We start from the raw sequence: 27197 nt of genomic DNA, 5'->3' as shown, positions 1-27197 counted from the left end.
TTATTAAAAGCTAGACATTTTAAATGAGAATAAGAAAGAAAAGTATGTCTTTGTGCCCCCTTTTCCCTGTTAATGCCCTATCGGCCCCCCTGGCTAAACTTTGCTAGATCCGCCCCTGCACAGTTACCAGCGTCAGCTATGTAGAAAAAGATCCTCGAGTAGAAAGTAATATTAAATACATTCTAACAACAGCTGATCAAGCTTAAACGTGCTGCTGTTGTTCAGCCGCTGGTTTCCTCTTTCTGGTGCAAAGTGGGCCAAAAGCAAACTAGAGACACGACTGGCGACAGAAAAGCCGATCAGCTGATCGTTAAGCAGTTTCATGATTGAAGTAGCAGCAAGAAGAGGCAGTCGCTCCATATATCGTTTGTTAAGCTTAACGCAGGAATGCTTTACAAACATTCAGAGATGGACTTACACACTTGCTTTACTTCTCTCGGGGATAACTTTGTCGGAGATGAAATGCCGGGTTGCTAGCGAAGCTCCACATGCTATCCAGACCACCGACAGGTCCTGCATGCCACAGCCGCTCTATCACGTGATGCATACTGCTCCGATGTGCTAACGTTCTGAGGTGAGTTACGGCGTGTTGCAAGTTTTGTGAGGTGCTTTCGTGATATTTAATGGATCGGATTACATTTTTTATTTTTCTCCGATATCCGATCCAGTAATTTAGGTCAGTATCGGACCGATACCGATACGTAATATCGGATCGGTCCATCTCTACTTCTAAGCGATGAATTTTTGTCTCCAGTGCTGCAATCTTCTGCAGGAGGCTGTGGTAGTCATCTGTGGAGAGGGAAGGCATCTTGTTGCTAGTTAGCCTAGCGGTTAGCACCTTTCTAGGCTATCGAGGCTGCTCGGTGCCCAGACGCTGTAATCAGGCTTCAGCTGTGTCTAGGCCACAGACACACGGAGCGCTGAGGATAAGGTAACTATAAAAATGTTGCTGTTTCTGTTAAGAACACTTTAGTCCTAATGATCTATAAGTGTCCAGAAGCTATCGCAGGTAAGCTCATATGGAAAAAAGGGAAAAAATCAGCATAAAAATCGGTAAAAATCAATAAAAGAAGCAAAGCATTTAGAGAGCAAAGAGATGAAGCGTCCACACTCACAAAGGGGGAGGGCAGGACTTTATGTGCTAGAGCTATGTGAACACAAGGGATTTAATCATACAACAAATTATTTCCATAAATTATTCATCATTATTCACTTAGTGTTGAGCTGATCAAGGTCATGGGGCTGATATATGCACAAAATAGATGCTAATGCCTTGTCACAATTAAACCTAAGAAACATATAACTGTACATATGTCAAGGATTCTTTATCATTACAGTGGTGGGAGTATGCACAGACAGGTTCAAATACACAGTGGCAGTTTGGCAAAGGCCAGTATATGCATGTATATGTATGTGCAGTATTTATATCATTTTAAAAGTACTGTTGTTTTTCCTTTTTTTTCTTACTGAAAAGCTATTAAGGCTCAAAATAGGAAAAAAAACCTGTGACAATAATAATAATTCAGTTAGCAAAAAATTAACATATTATGAAAGTAGGAAAATAGCACAGATGGTCTTACTGTATTGCTGCTGTGTCTCCAGCTTCAAATAGATTTTTAACCACCTTAGAAACATGCAACTGAGAATGAGGAATATCTTCCACTGAGTAGGAATAAATGACTTCTTAATTATCCTGTTGTAAATTCAGCTGATGCAGAACAGCTGTTTCCTCAGCAACAAAAACACCTGCAGCCCTGCACAAGATCTGAACAATAGATTATAAGCAGCATTTTCTCACCGAAACTCACAAATCCATTTTTTGTACATATTAAATATTATTAGCATGTTAATAGTGAGAATAAAACATCACTGTAGCACTGCTGATTAAATATGTAAATGAATCTCAGTCAATTACCAGTCAAGTATCAAGTTAATCAAATGTGCAAAACACCCACACACACACACAGAAAGACAGCCTTTTTTACTTTTAAGATTAGGGTTAAAACATTCCTTTTTGATAAAGCTTATAGTTAAGGCTGGATCAGATGACCGTAATCACAATCTCAGGCAGTCTTCAATAGGCCTAGGTCTTTTTATGATACACTGCCTGTTTATTCTTTTCATACCTATAGTTCATTTACTCTAGTTCAAATCAGTTGATGAATTTGTAATTTTGTAGCTTTTCCCTGTGATTTTGTCATGGTCCCTCAGTCCTTGTTGTACAACCTGCCACGTTGTTCGCTTTGTTTTTGTCTGTCTCTACTTTTTCATTTCCTGGTGTGTGTGTGTGTGAGAGAGACAGAGAGAGAGAGGGAGAGTATGTGTTTGAAATGGGCATTGTCTTGACCCGAGTGGTTTCCTGCATTTGAGGTCACACACAGGGTGACAATTAGTGATGTGTCAGTCCCAAACGAAAAGCCGGATCTTTGACGTGAACGACGCGAGCCGGCTCCTTTTTTTTTTTCTTTCTCTCACCCTCTCTCTCGCACTTTTTTTCCGCGTCACTCCGCAGGCGAGCCTTGTGCTTTGCGCTGGGAAGAGGGGGGAGGGGCGGTATAGTTACACTGGCAGCAGCACAGGAACAGAGCAGGATGGAAAGAGAGAGAAAGAGAGCCAGGGACAACAATGTCACATTAGAAAGGTATTGTGGACTGGTGCCAGCTGAGCTACCTCCAGATCAACGCCAGTAAAACCAAGGAACTGGTGGTAGACTTCCGCAGGCACAAGCATTCTCCACTGCAACCACTGAACATCCAAGGTATGGACATTGAGGCTGTGGACAGCTACAGGTACCTTGGTGTTCATCTGAACAATAGACTGGACTGGACTCATAACTCAGACGCCCTCTACAGGAAAGGGCAGAGCAGGCTGTACCTGCTGCGGAGACTCAGGTCGTTTGGAGTGGAGGGCCCACTCCTGAAGAAATTCTATGACTCTGTTGTGGCTTCTGCTATCTTTTATGGCGTGGTCTGCTGGGGCGGCAGCATCTCTGCTGGGGACAGGAAGAGACTGAACAGGGTGATCCGAAGGGCCAGCTCTGTTCTAGGATGCCCTCTGGACCCAGTGGAGGTGGTGAGTGACAGGAGAACGGCGGCTAAGCTGTCATCCCTGATGGACAACATCTCCCACCCCATGCAGCAGACTGTGACAGCACTGAGCAGCTCCTTCAGTGGGAGACTGCGGCACCCACGGTGTGGGACGGAGAGATTTCGCAGGTCTTTCCTCCCCACTGCTGTCAGACTCCATAATAAAGACTTTAACTGATCAAGCACACACATCCATACATGTGCAATAATACTAAGTGCAATAATCCTTTCTGTCATCGTTGTATTTTTACTCAGTTGTATATAGTATTTGTATTTGTATTCTATTTTTATCTTATTGTATATTTATTTTATTTTATTCTACTGTATATAGTATTTTACTTTATTCTATTCTGTACAGTTGTGTACTGTATTTATTCTTATTGTATTCTAATTTTTGCCTCATAACTTTTGCACTGTCCACTTCCTGCTGTGACAAAACAAATTTCCCACGTGTGGGACTAATAAAGGTTATCTTATCTTATCTTATAGTAATCATCCACAACTATTTTCAGTTGCGGATGATAAAGGATTCAGAAAGTTTATTCACGCAGGCCCAAATGACAGAGAATATGCATCTTCTTTTTGTTTTCATATTTTAATTTATATTTAATTGTGTTGTGGTTTGCAGTGTTTTGTGTTGTTTCACTTTAAATTTGTTTAAAAGGAAAAAGCTGAAAATTTAAATAGTTAAAAGTTGAAATGTGAATAGTTGATTTTTGTATTGTATGATTTATTTATTACATTTTATGTGGAGTGAATAAATAAAAGTATATTTACGGTGGCCCCTAGACACAAAGCACGTAAAAACTCCAAAACACGTAAAAACTCCGAAACACGTAAAAACTCCAAAGCATGTACAAACTCCAAAACACGTACAAAATACAACAGAAGTGCTCCAGGATGCTAGGTGCAGTGTTGAGCTTTGTTACCTAGTGGCTACACAAGCCAGCAAGTACCAACGACCGGATTTGGTGTGTGGTAGTAACAGATAAATGAAATTTTTTTTTAATTATTTGAATATATATGAGTGCTTGTGTATAAATACACAAACAATACACATATGCTTTCAATTGTGTAATTTAAGTGATCTAGGCAGCTCTGTTTTGGAAGTTCAGTTCATGCTAGAAATGTGTTTTGGAGTTTGTACATTTTTCTGAAGTTTGTACGTGTTTTGTCTCTAGGGGCCACCGCATATATTTATATATAAACATATATAAATAAAACCACTTCTTTTGTTTTACATTAGTAATTCCTTTTGTGCATAATTTTATATTATTGTTAATAATAAATTAATTAAAGCAACAAAACTACCTGAAGAACCGGTTCGGAGCCGAAAGAGCCGGCTCTTTTTAGTGAGCTGAGCCGAAAGAGCCGGTTCTCTAAAAAGAGCCGGAAATCCCATCACTAGTGACAATCATGCACCTGCTCTTGTTGATCTCGTTTGGGCAGCTTCATAAAGGAAGCAGCAGAGGATCAGTCTTCATTGGAAGTTAGAGAAGCCCGGCTCCTATTTGCAATGTTTTCTGAACTGTTTGAGAAGTGATTCTTACCTGCCTGTCCCTGTGCCCAGGTATGTGTGGAGACTGGTTCTGGTTAAGATTTGGGAGTAGACTGTTATCTGTTTGGACAATGTGGAAGCATTGAAGAAACTGGACAGTCACAACTGTGTTGACTTTTCAGAACTGTGTTTGATATTCGTTTTAAATAAATCCACTGTAGTGACTTGGAGCCCTGTGTCTGAGTCCTGCCTCTACTACTCTACCCACCTCTTTCTTTACCACCTGTGGAATTTAATCTGCTGCCTCCCAAACCTCCAGAAAGGTCACTGCGTACCCCTAAAGTGCTCTCAGGTGAGTTGGATAAAATTGGTGGTTTTCTTAAAGTGCTATATATTTATGCTATTTAGTGCTATTTATCATTCCACCAACAGAGCCGGACTTATCAGTCCAATGAGCTTGCTTAAAAAACTGTTTATATGATGACATAGTCGTCGTCACTTATGGATGCCCTTATTGGCGAACATGGTGCTAGTTATGAACAGTGGTCGAGGTTTACCTTTTCTCTCACTGGGCTCTTTTTGAATCACTCTTTGTCTGGTCTCTCACCCAGGACCAAAAGCCCCTGGACAACTTAGCCACCGGAATTCCTGGAACAAAAAAACCCCTCCACTGTGATAAGGTGGGGATTTGAAGCACACAGTTTCTTTTCCCTAAAATTTGGTAAGTGAAGTGTTGCTGACTTTTACATAGATTTTTGGAAGAGATAAGGTAAGCTCAGGGAGGAGGCAAATGAGTAGATGATGTAGCTCATTTGGGTCATGTTGTGTCCTCAAATACAGAGAAATTCTTTCGCTGATAAAAGGTCATCCCTGCCAGTAAAGGTGGGGATACTGGCAGGCAAATTATCTGATAACTCTTCCCTACCTAGGCTTATAATTCCTGCAACAATCACTGCCTTATTTGTCTTCTGTTCCCCTGATTTATCATGATCTCCAGATGCTATTCCATAAAGTCCTAGCTCTTCACTGCCCATATGATTGTACTATTGATCTCTTACCTGTAGCACCTTTGCCCATTTGTTGTCTCTATATTTTGTTAAAACTTTATTGTGAACCCATGGAAAAGTATGTCACTGACTCCCTTGCAACTGGCATAATCCACCTCTCTCCATCTCTCCATGGATAAGCTTTTATGGTCTATACAAAATTACAGATCTCCAAAATGCTTCTAGTCAGAACAAGGCAGGGAAATGAATGGAAACCACTTTCAAAACACATCTTGGTCACTTTGAATACTTGGTAATAGGGCTGCTTGATTATGGCAAAAATGGTAATCATGATTATTTTCACTGAAATTAAGATCTCGATTATTTGACGATATTTATTTAACAATAACAATGTATTGAATAATGGCTTTAAAGACTGTCAAAAATAATATAAAATAGTGTGCAAATACTGATAACAGTGCAAATGTTTGCAATATAAGAAATAAATGAAAAATGTAAACATCTATGTTTAGTGAACTTTGTAGTGTTGCTCTGTGGTGCAGCTACGGCACCATTGCAAAGTTTACACACTATGTCTACTTGATCCACGTCTGACTCCGCGAACCCATAATGTTTCCACACCACTGAGGTCGTTTAGGGATGGGTATTGTTTAGGTTTTATCTAATACCGGTGCCAAACCGGTACTTTTGAAATGGTGCCGGTGCTTAAACTGTGCTCGAACCGGTGCTTAATGAATGAAAAACACAAACTTTGTCCAAAAACCTCTCATGTTTAGCTGTGTTCCACTTTTTCTTTGGTAATTTTAGCCTTTTTGGTCAGGGTGAAGGGACTATCTGCCATCGAAGACAGAAGAAGACAGCCGCATGTAACTACGACGGTGTTTGCTATTTCACCTTACATGCATTAATCTAATAACATGGTTAGCCTACTCAACGTAAATTACACACGAACAACATTAAGCTACTCACGCAGAGAAGAACGGCTGCTGCTGCCATCATCATCCATCATCATTTCTGCTACACTGGCAGGGCTAGGGGTCAGTACTCTACTCTTCGGGTTCTTGGGGGATGTTGCTAAATCCGGTGTTCTAGGAATCCATCCCACCTGACAAACATCCTACCCGTTGTTTCTACGCATGCGCACAACACGAAATTCAGTGGCGAACCGTCCTACCTTTGTGAATATAAGCTACAAACATACTCTGATGGGTAAAATTAAGTGCCAAACCTAGCTTTCTAAATGTGACGTACAAGCATACTTTAACAGCTATAATTAAGCGGCAAATCGTTCTACCCTTGTTAATATGAGCTAAAAGCATAATTTTACAGCTCGAATTCAGTGGCAAATTGTCTTACCTTTGTTAATAAGAGCTAGAAACATACTCTGACGGGTAAAATTTTGTGCCAAACCATGCTACCTTTGTGAATGTTGCCTACAAGCATACTTTAACAGGTAAAATGAAGTGGCAAACCATCCTGGCTTTATGAATGTGAGCTACAAACATACTCAGATGGGCAAAGTTAAGTGACAAACCATCATACCTACTTACATTTGTGCTGGAATTACTCTGTGACAGCGGAAATGTGCATAAACGATGTTTTGCCAAAGTAGGGCTTTTGTCAGAACACCGGGTCCGATAACAGGCACCACACCAGCAGTACACCGTTAGACTTTTCATCGCCACTTTACGGTAACATACTGGCGTCACTGTTGCCAGCGTCATACCGTGACGCCGTGTCTCAACAGGCGGTCATTTACTGTTTAACAGGTCGTAATTTACCGTAATTTCAGTTAACAGTAACAGGGTTCCAAAAAAGTTGGATGGCTAGACGGATGCATGGATGGATGGATAGATAGACACACACAAAATATAATTCATGTGCTTTACACCACTTTATTTCAATTCTGATTTTTCCCTGCTGAAATACACATTTCCAAAATCAAGAACTGAGAACATATTTTCATTGAGGAAGCACTTGTTTTTACTAAACCATGTAATCCATTATTTTCTCAGATGGTTGTACAAACAATAACGATATTATGTCATATCCATATCATGGCAGACAACATATGCTCAAGTGTTGGGTTTTCTTAGTTATATTTTGTAGGGTCTTAAACCTATAATGTGAAGTGCCTTGGCATTTATTTTGTTGGCAGCATACAAATAAACTGAATTGTAATGAATATAATATCAAGCCCCACACTTCTGCCTTTATATACACTTTGTCCAAAATACTGGCTCACACCACCAAATCAATGCACAAAACAGGGTCCACAAGGACATGGATGAGCGTGTGGTGTGAAGGAACTTGACTGACCTGCACTGAACCCTGATCTTGCTTTGTGGACTGAGTTCATTGATTTGTAGGGTGAGCCAATACATGTGACAATTAAAGTGTAAGTAGCTGAAATAATTTTTAACAAACGGGTAAAAGAAGGAAAAAAAATCAAAACTGTTGCACTCAAAAAACCTATTGGACAGAGACAGCGTCTTGCAAGATAGCTTGTCTTCATTGTTGCTCGTCTTGTGTAAATGTCCAGAAAGCATGGGCCATGGATCATCTGTGGAGACATGGGTAACAACACATAGGTCACTTAAATTATACAAGAAATTCACTAAAAATGGCAAAAACAGTTACCTAATTTGAAGTTCTCCACTTAAATTCAGTAAGCCACTGGAGGAAAGTTGTGACATGAGGGTTAATGTGAACAACCTTTCGCTTCACAGTGGTCCCAGTCCGTCTGCTTGTCCCAACCTTGGAGGTACATTTTGTTCCCTCTTCAGGGTTTATCTTACAAAAAACCTTGCACACACTGACTCCTGGTATTCCAGGTTCAATACATAGAATGAACCAAAGAAGACTGACATTGCATCAGCAAAGATGTTCTCTTTGTCCAGCTCAACAATTACACGCCCCTCTGCACTCACCATCCAGCAGGTGGCGGTCATTGTACTTTGTCCTTAAATGTATAGGGGCAACATGTTGTCATTATGCAACATAAAATAATTTCAATACTTCTTCACACTGTCTAGATAGTCATAAAGCAAATAGCTATCTATGTACAGTTAATTATTAATGGCCTTATGTACATAAGTCCGTTTTAACGTATTATAATTGTACATAATTGGGAATTATTCTGCCCATTAAACACACCTAACAAAGAGTCAGCCCAGTTAATTTACCGGAGATGAATCAACTGTATGGTTATTTTGGAGTTTATAGTTTGTGCTGCTGTTAAACTTTACAGTATTGACTTCAGTATTTTTGCTGTTGGTGTAACTAGACTACTATGTTGATCAGTAATATGTAATGTGAAATTTGATATTGTTACTTTGCTGGATTCACTGAGACACATGTCCAACAACCTTGGTTTATAAAGGAAATTACAGAAATTTGAGCTAACAAAACAGAGACTGGATACCTGTGTCTACGAAAAGCTCCTGTGCCACACAGAAATTTTAATATGGTCTAATCAGCTCTATTTCATAAATGACTTCTTACCAAGCATAATCAGCCTTGGGGTGCTTGGCAGGCTTTTAACATGCAAACTGAACAATATAAATTTGCGTGCACTGAAGCCACAAAATTTAGAAATACACAGTTGCAAAAAGTTCAGTGACCAATTACCTTTCCTGAATGACATATGCAATGCAAAAAATAAGAGTATTGTCAATAGGGACCAATTCCCAGTTTTTACATGATCAAAATTATTCACAAAAGGCTTGAATAAACAGAAAATGTGTGCCGACAAGAGAGCAGTGCACAAAAATGAAAAGATATTTGAGCTCGACGCTTTAATGGGTTTAACATGACTTAGTCAGCACTCCGCACCGTACAGGTAGTACAAGCACACCTGAAAACACTGACCAGCTAACAGCTTTAAGCATTTGGGCGCAACCTCGGTAGTTCACCGATTCACCTGTTGCAAACGTCCCAGTTTCTTTTAAGTCTCATAAATCCATCGGCAACTATTACCTAACTAGTCTTTTGAGTCTCCACATTCATAGCTATTGACATTTTGTCTTAGCATTTGAATGAAAATATCCTGGTAGGGTAGCTTAAAAGTCAAAACAAACAGTAATAAGAACGCATTTCGGACTTCTCTCGAATAAGTGAAAAAAACACTTACCTTCAGACTGATTAGCTGGTTCTGATCCATCTTTAATGTGTCCCATGTCAATCTGCTTTAGGGGAAAAGTGTTAAGTGGTTTCATTTAATTTTGAGATACTCCCGCATGGATGAGCAATTTGGAGTCTAGCAGAGTTATCACGAATAGCATATGATCTTCAGATATAATCCAATCAACCTTGCATTTAATCCGATTGAACATCCAGTTACCTCTGACTACTTCTAAGTTGCACATGTTAACGGTCTCATCATTACTCTGTGCTGCAGCAAACTGGATCTGTGGCACAGAATAGTTGATGGTCATGTTGTTCTCCTGCTTTGCAGCTTTGTTTGAGTCTGAATTGCGGCTTAAACGTGCAAAACTAAGAGAAGCAGATCAATATTTTCTTCTTGTTGTTATTTAATGGTGGTTGGCAACCAGCGAAAGGAGCATTAACCACCTCGAGCAATATTTTCTATCCCCATTGTTGTTTAAAAGTGAATACCCAACGTGTGCGTCATACGTCACGTTATACGTCAGGTGAAGGTGTGGTGTCGGCTATCGCACCTGTCGCATTAAAAAGCTTTAAAAACGTAACAATCGCTTTAAAAACACAACCCAACGCGCTAAACTGTGATAATGTGTTACATTATCACGTATATCCAGGACATCTCTTCTGAACCAAGACGAAGTGGTGCTACAAAGTAATTATTTGTTTAGGAGAGTGCATTTAATAGCAGTCTGGCCTGCAACAAAATGCACCGCTAAAAATACAGTTTCTGCTTGTCCCAGAATTTATTAATTTTGAGAGTGAAGTTGTAGGACTGATGCTGGTTAGTGGTGTAGGTTTCATGGATGTGACACCTTAACTTGTGTAAAATGACGACCAGAGCATATTATTAGGTTAGTTCACTGTAGTTAGGCAGAGGTGTCTTAAAAAGTACCACCTTATACAAAACAAATGAAGGTCCAGAAAGAATAAGAAGAGAAAAAAGGAACACCCTGCTAAATTAAGTCATTTTTAAACATTACTCTAAATGTAGCCATTAGTTTTTGTTGCTGGCCATACAAAAAATAAGTATACTTATAAGTATACTTCAATTATATTTCCCAAGTATACCTTACCTAGTACATATATTAATAATGCTTCTTGGGACTATATTGGCCCCCGTTTTAGTACATAAAAGTAATCTTGAAATTAACTTTTAGATGTACTTTTTGTTCACCATAATTGTACTAGCATAATGTCATAATGTCTACAAGAGTATAATTAAAATATACTCGACTCTATCACAATACTAACCTTACAAGTATACTATTAATTAATAGTATTACTAATGTTTCACATTGTTTGACTAAACAAATACATTTATTAATATATGAGGTTCCATTCAGTTCAAAGAATTAAATTTTAGTGTGGCTGCAACTTACTCCTTAAGTTAAAAATGATGCTGTATATTGTAGTTTATATGTTATACTACTTTCACAGTGAATCACATTTTATAGTAATACACTCTGAATGAGGATTTAAGTAAATACTCTTAGATCTACAGTAGAAAACAACAGAAATCCGGATGGTGTAATAGTATAATCTCAGTAACATCACCAATTGTTACATTTGCTGTATTTTACAGCTGTTTCCATGAGTACGGTGAGTTACCGTAAAAATAATGTAATCTCATGGAATTTTCCCACAATTACATGCAAATTACAGTACTAAACTGCTAACATCCTTTAGAGTTTTTTACTGTTGATTTTGCACTACTAAGCTATGGAAATTACTGCAAAGGCTAACAGTGTAGATGTGTGAGGTCTTGCAGCAAGCTATCAAATACGGTGCATTTCTCGGCTTTTAAAAAAACGCTATGCGTCGCCAGGTGTTTCATCAGATTCGAGGTTTTACAGCCTTTGCACAGTATCACCTTAAAGCACTTGTTGCAGGCTGCTGAGTTTGCATCTTTTGCTGTGAAGTAAGTACAGCCAGACTTTTGACTGCTCGCCGTGGGCATTTTTAATCTGTAGCTCTGCTCTAAAACAACGTACGTACCTGGGCCCGCCTACTATCCTTGGAAAGTGTATGACATCTCAAGAAAAAAAAAAGCACCGAAATAAAGCACCGAAATGTGCGCTGTTTTTCGGTGTGGTTACTACCGTTTATGTCAGAACCAGTGCCATACCGGTACCCATCCCTAAAGTCGTTTTACCTCTCTTTTCAACCAACGGCATTCTTTCTTCAGCAGCCATTATCCTCTCCTCTCCAAATAACTTCTGCTTAGCTTTCCAAGCTTTCCGAGCTTCCCTCGGGTCCTCTTAATTGTTGTGACGTGTGTTCGAAATGCAGAGAGGTGCGCTCGATTTGCCACACAGAGCAGCGTGAGAGTAAAGCACGAGGGAGGTGCTAATAATCGGCTCAGTCATTTTTAATGATCGTTGAAAGCCCAGATCGTAATTTAGATTAAAATCTGATTAACTGAGCAGCCCTACTTGGTAATGCCTTGTAGGCTGCTTGGCCAATGCTTGGTAAGTTTTTGAGGCCCTCATTAACAATGTGTCACAAGATTTCATTAATCACTTCATTTTTGTATAAATTGATGACATCCTGATTTTTTTTCCCAGTCTCTCCAGGAACATCAGAAATGCATCTGCCTGGTAATTTAGCACCTCCTGGAGGAAATGGATGTAAAAGGAGAAAAATGTGAAACTCCTGAATCAGACACCTCTGTTCTAGGACTTTTGGCAGTACCCTCCAAGCAAGATGATAGTCAAATGCATCTATGTGCCTCACCTACAGAGAAAAATTACAACGTTGTGCCATCAAGCTGGCACTGGAAGAGTGGAGGCATTGGGTAGAGGGCTCAGAACAGCCTTTTATAGTCTGAATGGATCACAAGAATCTGGCATTCCTGACTGTACATGCAAACCAGGAGCTGAAAAGCGCTCTTCAGTGCATTGTCTTCTCTATTCAGTGAACATGGAGCTCTCAGCTGATGCAGGTCAAGCACATCCAAAATTTTACGGGCCTATCTCCCTTTGAGCATCACTAAGCTATCAACCTACACTCTTCCCGGAAGGTGAAGGTGAGCAAACTGTTCCTTCTATTCAGCATTACTTCCGTCAAAGCCACCATGTCAGAAGAGCCACATGTTCAAACTTGTTAAGGACAAAGGAGCACAAAAAGCGGCTGAGTGATCGCCACCAAACCCCAAATGTGTGCCTCGGTCTGCCATTCTCAACAAGACTATGTTGTGTTGTAAGCACCCTGACTACATTGCCAGGAGGTTTCTGTTAGAAAAGGGGTACTGCTTTGGTCCCTCAGTTAATGCTGTGTGACCTACCATTTTGGCTTTGTTGTGTCTGTGTCTCCAGTCTCCAATTTCCAGTTAGTGAAACCTGGCCCCTACTGTTGCTGTTGTTGTTGGTGGTGGTGGGTTTTTTTTTTCAAACTGTTCCTGTGTCCAAGTTTGTGTGAAGACAGCCTGATGGGGAGTGGTGAGCCTTTTTCAGTTAAGATTTAAAAATGGACTATTATTTGTTTGGACATTTTGTAATCCTTGTGGAGACTGGACAATGACAAACGTGTTGAGCTTTCTTTTTTTTCTGAACATTTTATTAGGCCTTCAACTTATAAAACCCCTCCCACCCTGAAAACCCCAACCCACCCAAAAGTGTCATATTCTCAGCACATATGTATATCAGTTACAACATAATTCTCTGTACAAACAAATCCGTTATAAATTGTAAAAAGGGTTTCCTGATCCAGTAGAAGTCTTCAATCTTTTCTTTAGCCAAGAATGTCAACTTTTCCATTGCAAGATTACACGTCATTTCTTTGATCCATTGATTCGGGGTCCATGTATATCCTTCCATCTTAAATAAATAATGTATTTGGCATGTAACATGCAGAAGTTTAACAGCTTTCTTTTCTTTCCATGGAGTATGAACTGTTCAGGGAGAATGTGGAAAATGCACAATTTTGCATCGACTAACATGTTCTATTAACTTTAAATTAGGTCAAGAAGGTTTGCAATACCTTACATTCCCACATACAATGAAATATGGTTCCCTTCTCTTTACTGCACTTGATACAGACATATTGAGATTAAAACATTGTAGTTTTACAGGAGTAATATATGTTCTAAACAGCTATTTGTACTGTAAAATTATGCACCTTTTGTTAAGGGTTTGGGTTTGAGCCACAAGACAAGCCTTCAAGTTAATTATAGAGTTCTACAAGCTTCCGTGCTTGGACCAATTCTGTTGCCTAAGGGAAGCAATTATCTGGCTTCATGGATAGATTTGGGTGTCATCTGCATAGCAGTGAAAATGTATGCTATGCCTTCTAATAATACTGCCTAAGGGAAGCCTGTATAACACACCAATTACATAAACTACAGGAATGTCTTAAAGACACAAAGACATAAAGAGAAAAATGACCTCAAATGTTCTGCTTCTAAATTCAAATAAAATTGAGGTATCTCAGCCCTAAAAATCTTAGAAATATGGTATCTAACCAGATGCCTACTCTGGCATTACCTTGGCCTCCGGTAACACTGTGAGGAATCTTGGAGTATTTTTTTTTTTTTTAAACCAAGATATGTCCTTCAATGTGCATATTAAACAAATATGTAGGACTATCTATTTTTTGTGTGTTTGTGCAGTATCTCTAAAATTAGAAATATACTATCTCAGAGTGATCCTAAAGTACTATTTCATGTATTCATTACTTCTAGACTGGACTACTGTAATTCATTAGTGTCAGGATGTCCTAAAAACTCCCTGAAAAGCCTTCTCAATCCAAAATGTATTGTGTAATGTTCAAGATTACTGACAGGGACTAGAAAGAGAGAGCATATTTCTCTTATATTGGCATTTTTTTTTATTGGCTCCATGTTATATACAGAATCAAATTTGAAAACCTTCTCATCTCTCATCTCATCTCATCTGCAGATGACCGCCCCTCCCTGAGCCTGGTTCTGCCAGAGGTTTCTTCCTGGTAAAAGGGAGTTTTTCCTTCCCACTGTCGCCAAAGTGCTTGTTCATAGGGGGTCATATGATTGTTGGGTTTTTCTCTGTATCTATTATTGTACGATCTACTGTGCAATATAAAACGCCTTGAGGTGACTGTTGTGATTTGGCGCTATATAAATAAAATTGAATTAAATTGAATCATCACATACATGGTCTTGAATAATCAGACTCCATCTCATCTTAATGACATTATAATACCATATCAACCCAATAGAACTGTGGGGGTGTGGTTGGTGACCCGGGTGCAGGGGAGGACTGGAGCAGCAGATTGAGGGTATGGCGTCTGGGGAGGCTGGTTTTCGCAGCTGGTGAGCATCATCTAATCATGTATTCTCTTTTTCAGTAGCAATAGAGGGAGAGAGCACAGAGCCCTAAGAACTGCAAAGTGCAGGAGTGCGAGAGTGAAAGTGCAAAACAGTGAAACACTGTTAACAAAATAAAAGTTATCAGGAGCATCTGGGTCATGCTGGGTCTTTTGTCTCCACAAGAACACTTCCCATTCAGACTGCAGGTTTATTTGTGTTTCCTAGGCTGTTTAAAAGAAGAATGGGGAGCAGAACCTTTAGCTTCCAGATGTAGGGAACCAGCTCCCAGCTTGTATTTGGGGGACACATACCCTCTCTACTTTTAAGGTTAGGCTTAAGACATATCATCATCATCATCATCATCATCATCATTTATTTATTTATATAGCACTTTAAAAACACACCTGGTAGACCAAAGTGCTGTACAATACTAATATGCACATAGTAATAAAACCAGACATAGCAATAAAGTTAAAAAAACAATAAAAAATGAAAAAATAAATAAATTAAAATAAAATAAAAATGTCATATGCATAAAATAACCCTGAATTCTGCACTTCCAATGATGCACTGTTTCTTTTTCATTCACCTTATTCACTCTCTGTGTCTATACACCACTCTGCATTTAATCATTAGTTATTATTAATTTCTGACACTCTCATCCACAGTGTGTCTTTGTCCTTCCTTCACCCCCAACTGTTCACAGCAGATGGGTGCCCCTCCCTGAACCTTATTCTACTAAAGTTGAGTTTTTCCTTCCCACTGCAGCCAAAGCACTTACTGAAAGGGGGGCATATGATTGTTGGGCTTTGTTAGTGTTATTGAAGGATCTTTAGCTTTCAATATAAAGTGCACTGAGGAAACTGTTGTTGTAATTTGGTGCTGTATAAATAAAACTGAATTGAATTGAGTTGAACTTAGCCTCAAAACATTTGATATGTTAAACCATTCTTTTCTAACCTTCTCAAGATGGGGCTTATAATACTAAAGTGTTACAAAATCTTTCTGCCAGCTGTATCCATATATACATCTTGCCATAGAAAGGTCATACAGCCACACCATTTAACTTTTTTTTTATTCTCATTAAATGCCACCAAGTGGTTAGATTAGCATAGATGAAACTTTAATGACCCCCACGAGGGAAACTAATGGGGTGTCACTCTACAGTTTTGATAAAGTTGAATGGATTCATACCCTGGGGCACTGATAAAACCATCTGAGAACAGCAGGTTAGAAAGTTGCAATGCATTTTTCACATCCAGAAATAATTGAATTCAGTTCAGTTCAGTTGAACTGAATTGAACTGCTTTATACTGTAATAAGCATGAAATAAAAAATGTTAGTTGAAACATTTGGGAAATACCTTGAGGCAACCGTTATGAATTGGCACTATATAAATACAACTGAACTGAATTGAAATAAATACATCACTCTGTATTTAATTATGAGTTATTATTCATCTCTGGCTCTCTTACACAGCATGTATTTTGTTCCTTCCCTCATCCCCAACCAGTCGTGGCAAATGGCTGCTCCTCCTGGAGCATGGTTCTTCCTGTTGAAAAGGGAGTTTTCCTTCCCACTGTTGCCAAAGTGCTTGCTCATAGGGGGTCTGATAGTCTGATAGGTTTTCTCCGTATTATTGTAGGGTCTTTACCTTACAATACTAAGCACCTTGAAGTGACTGTTGTTGTGTTTTTGGTGCTACATAAATAAAAGTTAACTAAATTAAATTGAATATCACTTCCCACCACTAAACCCTCTATCACGTTTGCATCCTCTTCGAGGAGAAAGTGGCACTCTCACCATCGATGCTACTCACCTCTGCAAGAATCTGTGGCTTCATCAGTGTCTGATGCCAGGCATCCTAAATGTTCCCCTGGGGTAAGTGACATGGACTGTTCTCCTCATGCTCTCTCCCAAGTCAGAGAAAATTAAAACTAAGGCTCTTTTATGAGTTACGCCAGCTGAACTAGTCATACAATAGACTGTTTGGGTTCTTTGGCCAGTTAATTGTGGGACTGATTGTTATGTAGCCTTGCAGCCCTCTCTGAAACAGACTGTGGTGTTTGGAGGTTGGAGGGGATCCGTCGTTTGTGAGGTTCCAAGAGAATCTTAAATCAGAACAAACACACCCCCTGTACCTCTACAAAGTATATTATACTCAAGTTAAAGTCAAATTCAGCAATGAAGTTGCCTTTTTGGTATTTTCTCCATTGTTTGTCAGACTCGCATTTGAATTTAATTCTCATTGCCACACAGCCAGCTTTAACAACTACAGAGTTATGGATTAAACAATGAATAACACTATGAATAAGACTAGATAAGATTATGGAGAAATAATACATAAAAAATACTATATTTACCAGTATACTATTTAGCCAGAAAAAAGAGCAGGGTTGGGAGTTATTGACGTTTATTCTGTGGCTCATTTTATACCAGCTTCTGGTATACATAACTGTTTTTTAACTTATATTTGTGATATATATTTATGTGACTTGTTGTTGCATTGCTCTCTTACATTTGGGTGATATGTCTCTTCAGGTTTTTGGGTTATTTTTGAAGCACTTTCTATTACAGCTCGACAATAAAGGAGTAATAGTATGGTAACAATGGAGACAGGTCAATAACAGGTTATTTATATGTTATTAATGTGGTAATTTTTACATTATTACAATGCAATTACCAAATTAATAACCATGTAATAGCTAATTAATATCATGGTAGCAACAGTGGTTATAGTTGAGTAATATGAAATTTATGTAATTGGATAATAAGGGCCCAAAACTGGGGGCAACAATGTGGGAAGATAGCTTGGAAATGAAGTGGTAATAGTATGGTAGCAAGGAAGAAACAAGAATGTAATAATGGGGTAAATAGGGGTAAAGAACAAAGTTATTACCACTCAATTACCTGTGATAGTTTCTGTGTAATGAGCATGAAACAGAGCTGCAAAATGCAAAACTTTGTTTCTACCTAATAGCATATTAATAGCCTATTAAAGCAAACTCGCGTTATCACGGTTAACGCGTTAGTGCCGTCCAGCTCCACGCACGGGGTGATCCACAATAGCTCGCTAACGGATATTTGCCGCTTTAATGCGGTTATGGCTTTAACGTTATTTTAACAAAATGTACGCTGACAGCACTACTAATAATACTTAGAGTAGTTCTAAAAACTAAGGTTGCGTTAAAGTAAGAAAGTCATGAAATACCCTTATTATTTCCACCACCACCAGCAAATTTTGTAGTGGTTTATTTCTATTGATAAACATTAAATATTCCAATATGTTGTTTCGGGCAGAAAAGGAAAAAGATGAATTCATTATTTTACTTTATACACAAATTATAATGGTGCATTTTATCAATAGGACAGTCTGTATCTGTAAATTGTTGCTCAAGGAACTGCCAAATAAATTATGGTTGCTTTAACATTGTTTTTCTTTTAAAACTTAACCATTTTCAGTATGCAAGCAGATGGCTTGCTACCTGCTGCAGGAGAGGTTGGATCTTTGGATGGTTAGGGGGTCAATCAATGATGAAGGCAGTGAAGAACGATGTTGTTGCGCCCCCCCACAACCCTGAATTGGACAAGCAGGAGAACATGGATGGCATCTTATTTTGTGTTCTGGACAGGACATCCATGTATAAAATATGCTGTGAAATAGGGTGCTCTATACTCCTGTGCAAATCTAATGTATTCATATGTATTACTCTTTTAAACCTAATTATTAAGATTTTACATAAGTGTTTCCAGTTCATTACAGACTTCCCGAAGCTTGTTTTAATCAGCTGCCATGACCATAGTATTATATTCCTGCTTATTACACAGAAACTACTACAAGTGTTTCCTACAGGAAACACTTTCATCTACAGGAAGCGCTACCTGAGGAAAGCGGGGAGGATCATCAAGGACTCCAGTCACCCCAGCCATAAACTGTTCAGACTGCTTCCATCAGGAAGGAGGTTCTGCAGCATCCGGTCCCGTACCAGCAGACTGAGAGACAGCTTCTTCCACCAGGCCATCAGACTGCTGAACACGTCATAGACACCTCAGCTTCACTACTGGAACTTCAACATTATGCACTCCACACTGTATATAAATGCCACTTGTTTTGCACATATTCAACTCTGTATATTTTATATATTTTATTATTATTATTATTATTATTATTTTTTTTTTTTTTTACTATTTAATTTGTAAAAATGTGTATACACACACACACACACACACACACACGTAGGAAAATATTTAGTATACACATCCAGAAATGCATACACTATTATATATTGTACATATATTTATTAGTTTCAGGTTGGCCATTCTTGTATTTTGCTCGTTTGTGTTGTTGGGTTTGCACATCTCTGTTGCTTGTGGGGCTCGCACACAAGAATTTCACTCGCATGTGCTGTGCCAGTGTGCCTGCACATGTGATGTGACAATAAAAGTGATTTGATTTGATTTGATTTTGATTTGGTAGTCATTACTATTCGTTAAGTGTGTTTTAAAAGGTTATTAATATGCTATTAAATAGAAACAGGCAGTTTTGCATTTTGCAGCTCTGTTTCCTGCTAATCACACAGAATCTACCACACACTCAGAAAAATTATGGTTCTTAAATGGTTCTTCAGATGTCTTCATGGTTCTTTAAAGAACCATCATACATCAAAGAACCTTTTTATTTTGTGGATGGTTCTTCAGCTATTACAAATGGTTCTTTAAAGAACAAAAGGTTCTTCATCCTTAGCAATCTAAGCTTGATGGTGTAAATGGCATAAATATGTATTCACTATAACGAGGCTGTGAATTATACTGTGTGTTTTCTTTGTGTGCATGTGTGTGCGAAGGGGGAGGGCAGGATACCTGGCAATTACCCTTTAAGAGAAGATGGTAGGAAACTGAATATTCAAAGAAAAATTAGAAATATTTGCTTAAAAATATACTGGTGGCAGGGGTGGGGGCCAAAGCCTATAGACCCTAACACCCCCCCCCCCCCCCCCCAAACACACACGCACCCCTAACCCCGCTAACCCATTATGAATATGGTGAGTTAACAGACAGTAGACACAATACACACATTCAAATACTGTACTTTAGTTTTAAATTTTAATAAAGCATTACTATTTTCTACTCCAAGGCATTACTTTTGAGATTATTATATATTTTTGAAAATATAGCATAATGATAACACTAGTTATTGTAAACTTTACAAACCACCCAGCAGTATGTAAAGTCAAATTATAAGATACAAGTAAATAACAATTGCAGAACAGAATGTCAGTGTAATGAACACACTTCGTTTTGACAAAGCGCACTGCTTAGGTAAATGATCTGAGTAGTTGTTCATCACTGAGCAATTTGTTGATATGTGTTTCGAGCCAAATAAATGACAGGGAGAGAGAGAGTGACGTCAGAACACGTCATACTGTAACCTCCCGGGAGCAGACGGAGGGGGTCGGTCGTTGGGATGCGCATGCGCAGACAGAGTGCGCAAGCGGCGGGCCTTGACCTTTCGGGAAAAAAACTCACGGACGGTGACAGCGACACGGATAACAGTCTTCAGTACCTGCTGGACTTTGAAGCTGTGGATTCTGGGACTGTTAGAAAAGGTAAAACATTTTCATTAAAACCTTATTACGGTTTTGTTTTTGTTACTCGTCATTGTAGCTTGCTGTTGATGTTGTGCTAACAGTAGCAATTAGCTAGATACGTTAGCCGTTGACGTCAGCGCAATTTAGTATCCAACTGATTTCTTAACAAAACCACTGTTATAATTAAGTGAAGGTGCTCTTAGCTAATTTGAACCTTTGGCTTCTAAAATACGTGGTTCAATTGCATGCTGCGTACACAACCTAATGTCAGCTAGACTGAAATTAAAATTTAATATATTGTTAAAGTCACTAAAATGGCGCCTGAAGCCTGTTGTGACGTGAGCTCTGTGTCTGCTCTAGAAACTCTGAAATTCTGTAGATCTGAGCCGTACATTAAATACTCACATGAACCTGTACTTTTAATTCTGCATGAGCTGTATAAAATACAGCTATGCATAAGAGTTTTGAATGAATAATTAGATTAAATGACTCTTTATTGTCTAATCGAATTATATAGAAATGAATAGAAATGTGACATGAGAAGGTGTGTCTTTGACTGTTCCTGCATAACTTAGTTTTGGACTAGTTGACAAGTTATGCTCCGGTCATTTGATGTTTCCAAGATAGATGTTCTTTTGTAATATAGTTAATTTTTTTGTATATTTCATTTATCCACCATCATACATCATACATACAAGCTAAGAAGAGGTCGTTATACTAACAAGAGGTATCAACGCTGGGCCAAAGTTCAGCACATGGTTAAAGTTTGTAATCCAGCCAGGGTGTAAATATCACTCAGCAGCCAGAGCTGAAGCAGGCACCATCAACACATAAATCTACTCTACCCGGCTTAAATCACAAGAGCACCTCTGACCAAAAAGCTGTAGATTTTAATTGTTTGCACAAATTAATCCAGATTCACATTGTGTTCACAGCTCCAACAAAATGAGGAAGAGGAGGGGGAGAAACACAATTAGGTTGAATTGCAATTGGATGGAAGGCGAGGACAAGGAGAAGGAAGCTTAGGATGAGCAGGAAGAGAAGCAGCAGGAGCATCTGTAGGGATCCCTATGATGTCATTGAGGTTTGTTTCATTAATATGGTCCTCTCACAAAGAACGATGACTTGTTTTAGTTCACCTACTTCCTGTATTTAATAGTGATGTGCAAAATGTTGTGGAAAAACCATGGAGCAGGCACGTATAGTGCATCTGCAGGTAAATGAACATCAAATCTCTAAGACAGACTGAAATCTGTATATTTATCACCTTTATGATAAAACCCATGTCAGCCATTGATTTATGGACTTTGTATTTTGAAGCCTCAACATTTGCTTTATTGCTGTTGCTATGTTGGAACCCTATTAGGATGAGGGCTCAGAATCTGGAGTCATGCACACTATTGTTTCATTTAGTGTGTATCCATAAGATTCGTACAGCAGATGCAAGTTGTGCCTTGAAAACAGGAAAGTCGTCTGCATGGAGGAGAACTGTAATAGCAGGCTTGTACAAAGTGAGGCTTTGTGCACTCGTTTTACTTCTGTCACCCTGTTTTGATGCAGAATTCACTTGAAATCAGGCAAGAACTGGACTTATTTTTTATAATGTGTTCTTGTGAATTGATTGTGTATCGCATATGTTTGATTTGACTTTCTGCAAGACAACAGTCCTCCACTGGCCAAAAAAGTTTTCCAAATACCTCCACGTGATCTAGCCTGGATTTAGAAAAGAATAGCAAAAAAAATCTGCACCTCCTGCTCCAGATGCAATTTGTGTTTCTGTGTTCAGAGGCAGCGGTGAGAGGGGAGACCTCGGATCATCCAGCTGGAGAGCCTGACCAGGAGGAGTCGAACATTAACTCAGCTCTTCCAGGGCACCCTGCAGACTCGGCTGTTGGCATCGACGAGGGATGACGTGAACGCCAAACTGCAGTCCATCACAGGTCAATTGCAGGTATGCGAGTCAGACCTTCTGAGGAGGGTTTCACTTTTCTCTCTTCTTTATAATTGACTCTTTTCTCTCTCTTTCAGCTCCTTGTCTCAGAGTGGGAGGGATTTGAAGCACAAAGGGAGGAACTTGTCATTTGGTTGGCTGATATGGATGTCCACCTGAGTGAGGTTGACCAGCTGACAGGAAACACCAGTGAAAAACTGCAGGTGTGGGCTTGTTTTGATATGACATATGTTTGATATGAAACATACGTCAGAGACATTATCCTAAACTGGACTAACAAAGGACCATGAGTACAACATGAAACGTACATTACATAGCGTAAGGCTGAAGTTCATTGATCATTGTAATCATAAACTTGTTGTTGAAATATTTTTACTGAACATGCAAACATCTGCTGATGAAATTGTGTTGATTTATTGGTCTGTTATGAAGCTATTGCTATTTCTAATGTGTTTATTTAGTATTAGTATTTAGTATTTATTTATTTATTGTCATTGTCAAGAACAATGAAATTGCGTTTGGGGCTTCCATACAACCCAAAAAAAAGAAGAAAATAATAAATACCCCTTAAAACCCAAGTGTACATATTTAACCCAGTGTGACTCCAATGCAATAAGACAATCCTTAGCAATAATGTTCGTAGAAATTCAGACAAAGACCTGAGAAACATGACAAAATACAACAATGCAACCCATTCAATATTATTGTACTGTGAGATATGATATCAGATATGATAGTTATCTATTTAAGAAAGAGGGGGGGGGGGGGCAGGAGGGGGAAGAGAATAAAGATATGATGCACCAATGCAGACCAGTTCATTGCTATTAAGAAGTTGGATATGGTTATTGTCCGTGAGAGGGGGGCAGAGAGTTCAGGAGCCTCACAGCCTGTGGATACAGGCTGTTGGCCAGTCTGGATGTTCTGGCCTGTATAGACCTGTACCTTCTCCCTGAGGGCAGCAGATGGAAAAGGTGGCGCGCAGGGTGATGTTGGTCCCGCAGGATACTGTGCACCCTCCTCAGACAGCGAGTGGGGAAGATATTACTGATCTCTGGCAGACTTGTTCCAATAATTCTGCCAGCTTCTTTCACCACCCGCTGGAGTGCTTGCTGATCGGCCTTGGTGCAGCTGGGGAACCACACTAGAAATCCATACGTCAGAACGCTGCTGATGGCACAGTTGTAGAAGTTCAACATCAGAGATCTGGGAATGTGTGCGCTCCGCAGTCTCCTCAGGTAGTAGAGGCGCTGTTGGGCCTTCCGTGCAACTGAGGTGATATGGTTGCCCCAGGACAGGTCCTCGGTCACAGTTACCCCCAAGAATTTAAAACTGCTCACACTCTCCACCGCCTCACTGCCAATGAAGAGAGGCAGATGGTTGTTATGACCCCTCTTCCGGAAATCTACAATGATCTCCTTGGTCTTTTTGGTGTTTAAGACCAAGTTATTGTCGTGGCACCATGACTCTAGTTGTTGCACCTCTGTCCTATAGTTTGTCTCATCATTGTTGGATATAAGTCCGAGCACTGTAGTGTCATCGGCAAACTTAACAATGAGATTGGACGCGCAGGAGGAAATACAGTCATGGGTGAAGAGAGTGTATAGCAGAGGGCTCAGAACACACCCCTGAGGGGCACCGGTGTTGACCACAAGGGTGGAAGAGGTGTTCTTACCCACTCTGACACTCTGTCTACGGTTAGTGAGGAAGTCCACAATCCAGTTGCACAGAGAGGAGTTAAGTCCCAGTTGGTGGAGTTTGGGACGGAGTTTGTATGGCCGGATGGTATTAAAAGCCGAGCTGTAGTCTACAAAGAGGAGCCGTGCATAGGTGTTCCTGTGTTCCAAGTGCTTCAGTAATGTGTGCAGCACTGTGGCGATCGCATCCTCGGTTGACCGGTTCTCCCTGTATGCAAACTGGTGCGAGTCCAGGGATGGTGGAAAAGCAGCTCTGATGTGTTTAATGACCAGTCTCTCCAGGCATTTGGCGGGAATGGGGGTGAGTGCCACAGGTCTGAAATCGTTCAGACATGTGACATTTGACTGTTTTGGGATGGGAACGATGGTTGCTGCTTTGAAACAGGATGGTACCAGTGAACAGGACAGCGAGGTGTTATATATAGAGGTGAAGACGTCCGCCAGGTCCGCAGCACAGTCTTTTAGCACCCGGCCCAGCACTCCATCCGGCCCGGCCGCCTTCCTGGTGTTAATGCTCCGGAACACACGCCTCAGCTCATGAGTGCTCAGGACCGGAGCAGGGTCAGTTGAGGGGAGAGGGGACAGGACAGGGTCGGTGTTCTCCCTATCAAAACGGGCATAAAAGAGATTTAGATCCTCAGCCAGAGTAGAACTGTCGGCTGAGGGTGATGGTGTTCTTCTTTTGTAGTCCGTGATAGCCCTGATGCCCTCCCAGACCTGCCTTGGGTTTGTGTTGTTCTCAAACCTGGCCTCGATACGCCTCCTGTGCTGCTGCTTGGCAGTCTTGATGCCTCTTCTCAGGTTGGCCCTGGCAGCACTGTATGCCTCCTGGTCCCCGGATTTGAAAGCGTTGTTCCTTGTTCGAATAAGTTGTTGAACTCCGTGTGTCATCCAGGGTGGATTATTAGGGAACACACGGAATCGTTTCCAAGTTGTTACATTGTCCACACAGAAACAGATGTAGTCCAAGACAGTGGAGGTGTAACTGTCCAATGCGACACGATTGTCAGTGTCCTGCACCTTGAATACATCCCAGTCTGTGCAGTGGAAACAGTCCTGAAGCATCGGAATAGCATCCTGCGGCCATGTTCTCACGGTTTTGGTTGTAATCCCAGTGCTCTTGATCTTTTGTGTGTATATTGGGTGTAGCAGAAGGGAGAGATGGTCTGACAGACCCAGGTGGGGATAAGCCTGGGCTCTGTACGCATTCGCCATGTTGGTGTACACCTGGTCCAACGTTCTATCTCCTCTGGTAGCACGCTTCACATTACGGTGGAAATTGTGAAGTACAGATTTCAGGTCCGCGTGGTTAAAATCCCCAGCCGCAATAAAGACACTGTCCGGGTGTGCTACCAGGCTGTTATTGATGCTGCTGCTCAATTGTGCTAACGCTAGCTTAGCATTAGCATCTGGTGGAATGTAAACAGCGCAAATGTAAACGGCAGAAAATTCCCGAGGGAGATAGAATGGACGGCACTTTAACACCAACAGTTCTACCTCTGTACTGCACAGTCTTTCCGTTACCGTGACGTTCGTGCACCAAAGGTTGTTAATATAGATGCACAGCCCCCCGCCAGTCTTCTTACCCGAGTCCGCAGACCTGTCGGCTCGATAGGCGGTGCGGCCTGCTAGATCGATAGCCGCATCGGGAATGGCGCTGTCCAGCCAGGTTTTATCACTTTCTGATGTTTTATTAATTAAACAATACATGTATTATTTGTTGTGTTATCTGTATATATATATATATATATATATATATATATATATATAGTATAGCAAATATGTTTAAATATTACTGTTTAAAACACTAATATGTGACATGTATTAGTAGTGATGTTGTGCTGAGGGTTAAAATGCCTTTTTGTCTTTTGGTAACTACAAAATGACAATAAACCATTAATATATGTCTATGCTGTGCTTGTATTTATTTTACCCTACTCAAATTCAATTTATGATGCATTTTATTTTGAAAGATTTAAAATGGTTTTTTAAAGAACCACTCAAAAAAAGGTTCTTTAAAATGGTTCTTTTAAAGAACCATTTGAAGGACCTTTTTAAAAATGATTCTTTAAAGAACCATTTTTAAAAAGGTTCTTTGAAAAATCATTAAAGGTGCCCCAAAGAACCATTTCTTGATGGTTCTTTGGAGCACCTTTAAAGGTTCTTCAATGAACCACTGAAAGAAATGGTTCTTCAAAGAACCATTGTTTGAAAGGTTCTTTGTGGCACCAAAAAAGGTTCTTCTATGGCATCAGAGAGAAAGAACCACTTTTGGTTCCAGTTAGCACCTTTATTTTTCTGAGTGCAGTTGTTTCCAGATAATAGTCACACACTTTTTAAGTTTGCTTTAACAGGTTTTTCATATGTTATTAAATATCATCCATGATAATTTCTTACTTTATAGCCATTTTATAATAAAAAATTCTCCCTTCCAAATAACCTAGTGGCAGGCAATGTTTATATTAATTTGTTGCTGTCCTTGCACCATGTGTCTCTACCTGTTCAGTAGTACCCAGACTCAGAAATAAATAAACTGAATGATTTAGTATTCAGTGTTAACAAGTAAAATGTAGTGATAGTCTGTTGTATATTGAAAATAAGAGATCCTAAATCCCAGCTGCTTTTCTGTTCCACTGCCATTATTCTATCTGTGTTAAAATGCTAAGCAGGAGTGACAGAGGCATCAATTTGTGTTCATTCCAATCATCCCAGCCACTGGAAACTCACATTTGGTCATCTTTCAATTAATTACCCAATGCCAATTTTAGACATTCCCCAAGCCACATGCCGGTGTAACCTTTACAAATGCTGTGTCCCAGTAATGGTTTATTACTCTGCTGGAGAAAATAAAATGAAACAGATGCAATAGTAATCTGATCTATATAAATCTTTGATATCAGATTATAATTTAAATAATGACACACAGAA

At 39.7% G+C, this 27197-nt stretch overlaps 1 protein-coding gene across 3 annotated transcripts in view; it reads right to left on the bottom strand.

Annotated features, from left to right (window-relative positions):
* The window catches only part of opcml (opioid binding protein/cell adhesion molecule-like), a 445347-nt gene that overhangs the window by 162477 nt on the left and 255673 nt on the right, over nt 1–27197 (bottom strand). The window contains exon 1 of one of the 3 annotated variants that reach the window (XM_080307427.1): nt 18919–20019. The exons of the other annotated variants lie outside the window; for them this stretch is intronic. Coding sequence (XP_080163553.1) covers nt 18919–18941 — 23 coding nt within the window. The 5' untranslated portion in view covers nt 18942–20019. Of the gene's footprint in view, nt 1–18918; nt 20020–27197 lie in introns of those variants that run through there. 3 annotated transcript variants of the gene reach the window in all.

Source organism: Astatotilapia calliptera, chromosome 10 (assembly GCF_964374335.1).
Source record: "Astatotilapia calliptera chromosome 10, fAstCal68.1, whole genome shotgun sequence".
NCBI classification, from domain to species: domain Eukaryota; kingdom Metazoa; phylum Chordata; class Actinopteri; order Cichliformes; family Cichlidae; genus Astatotilapia; species Astatotilapia calliptera.
Note: the sequence above shows the minus strand (reverse complement) of the source record. Positions and strands in the feature narration are given on the sequence as shown.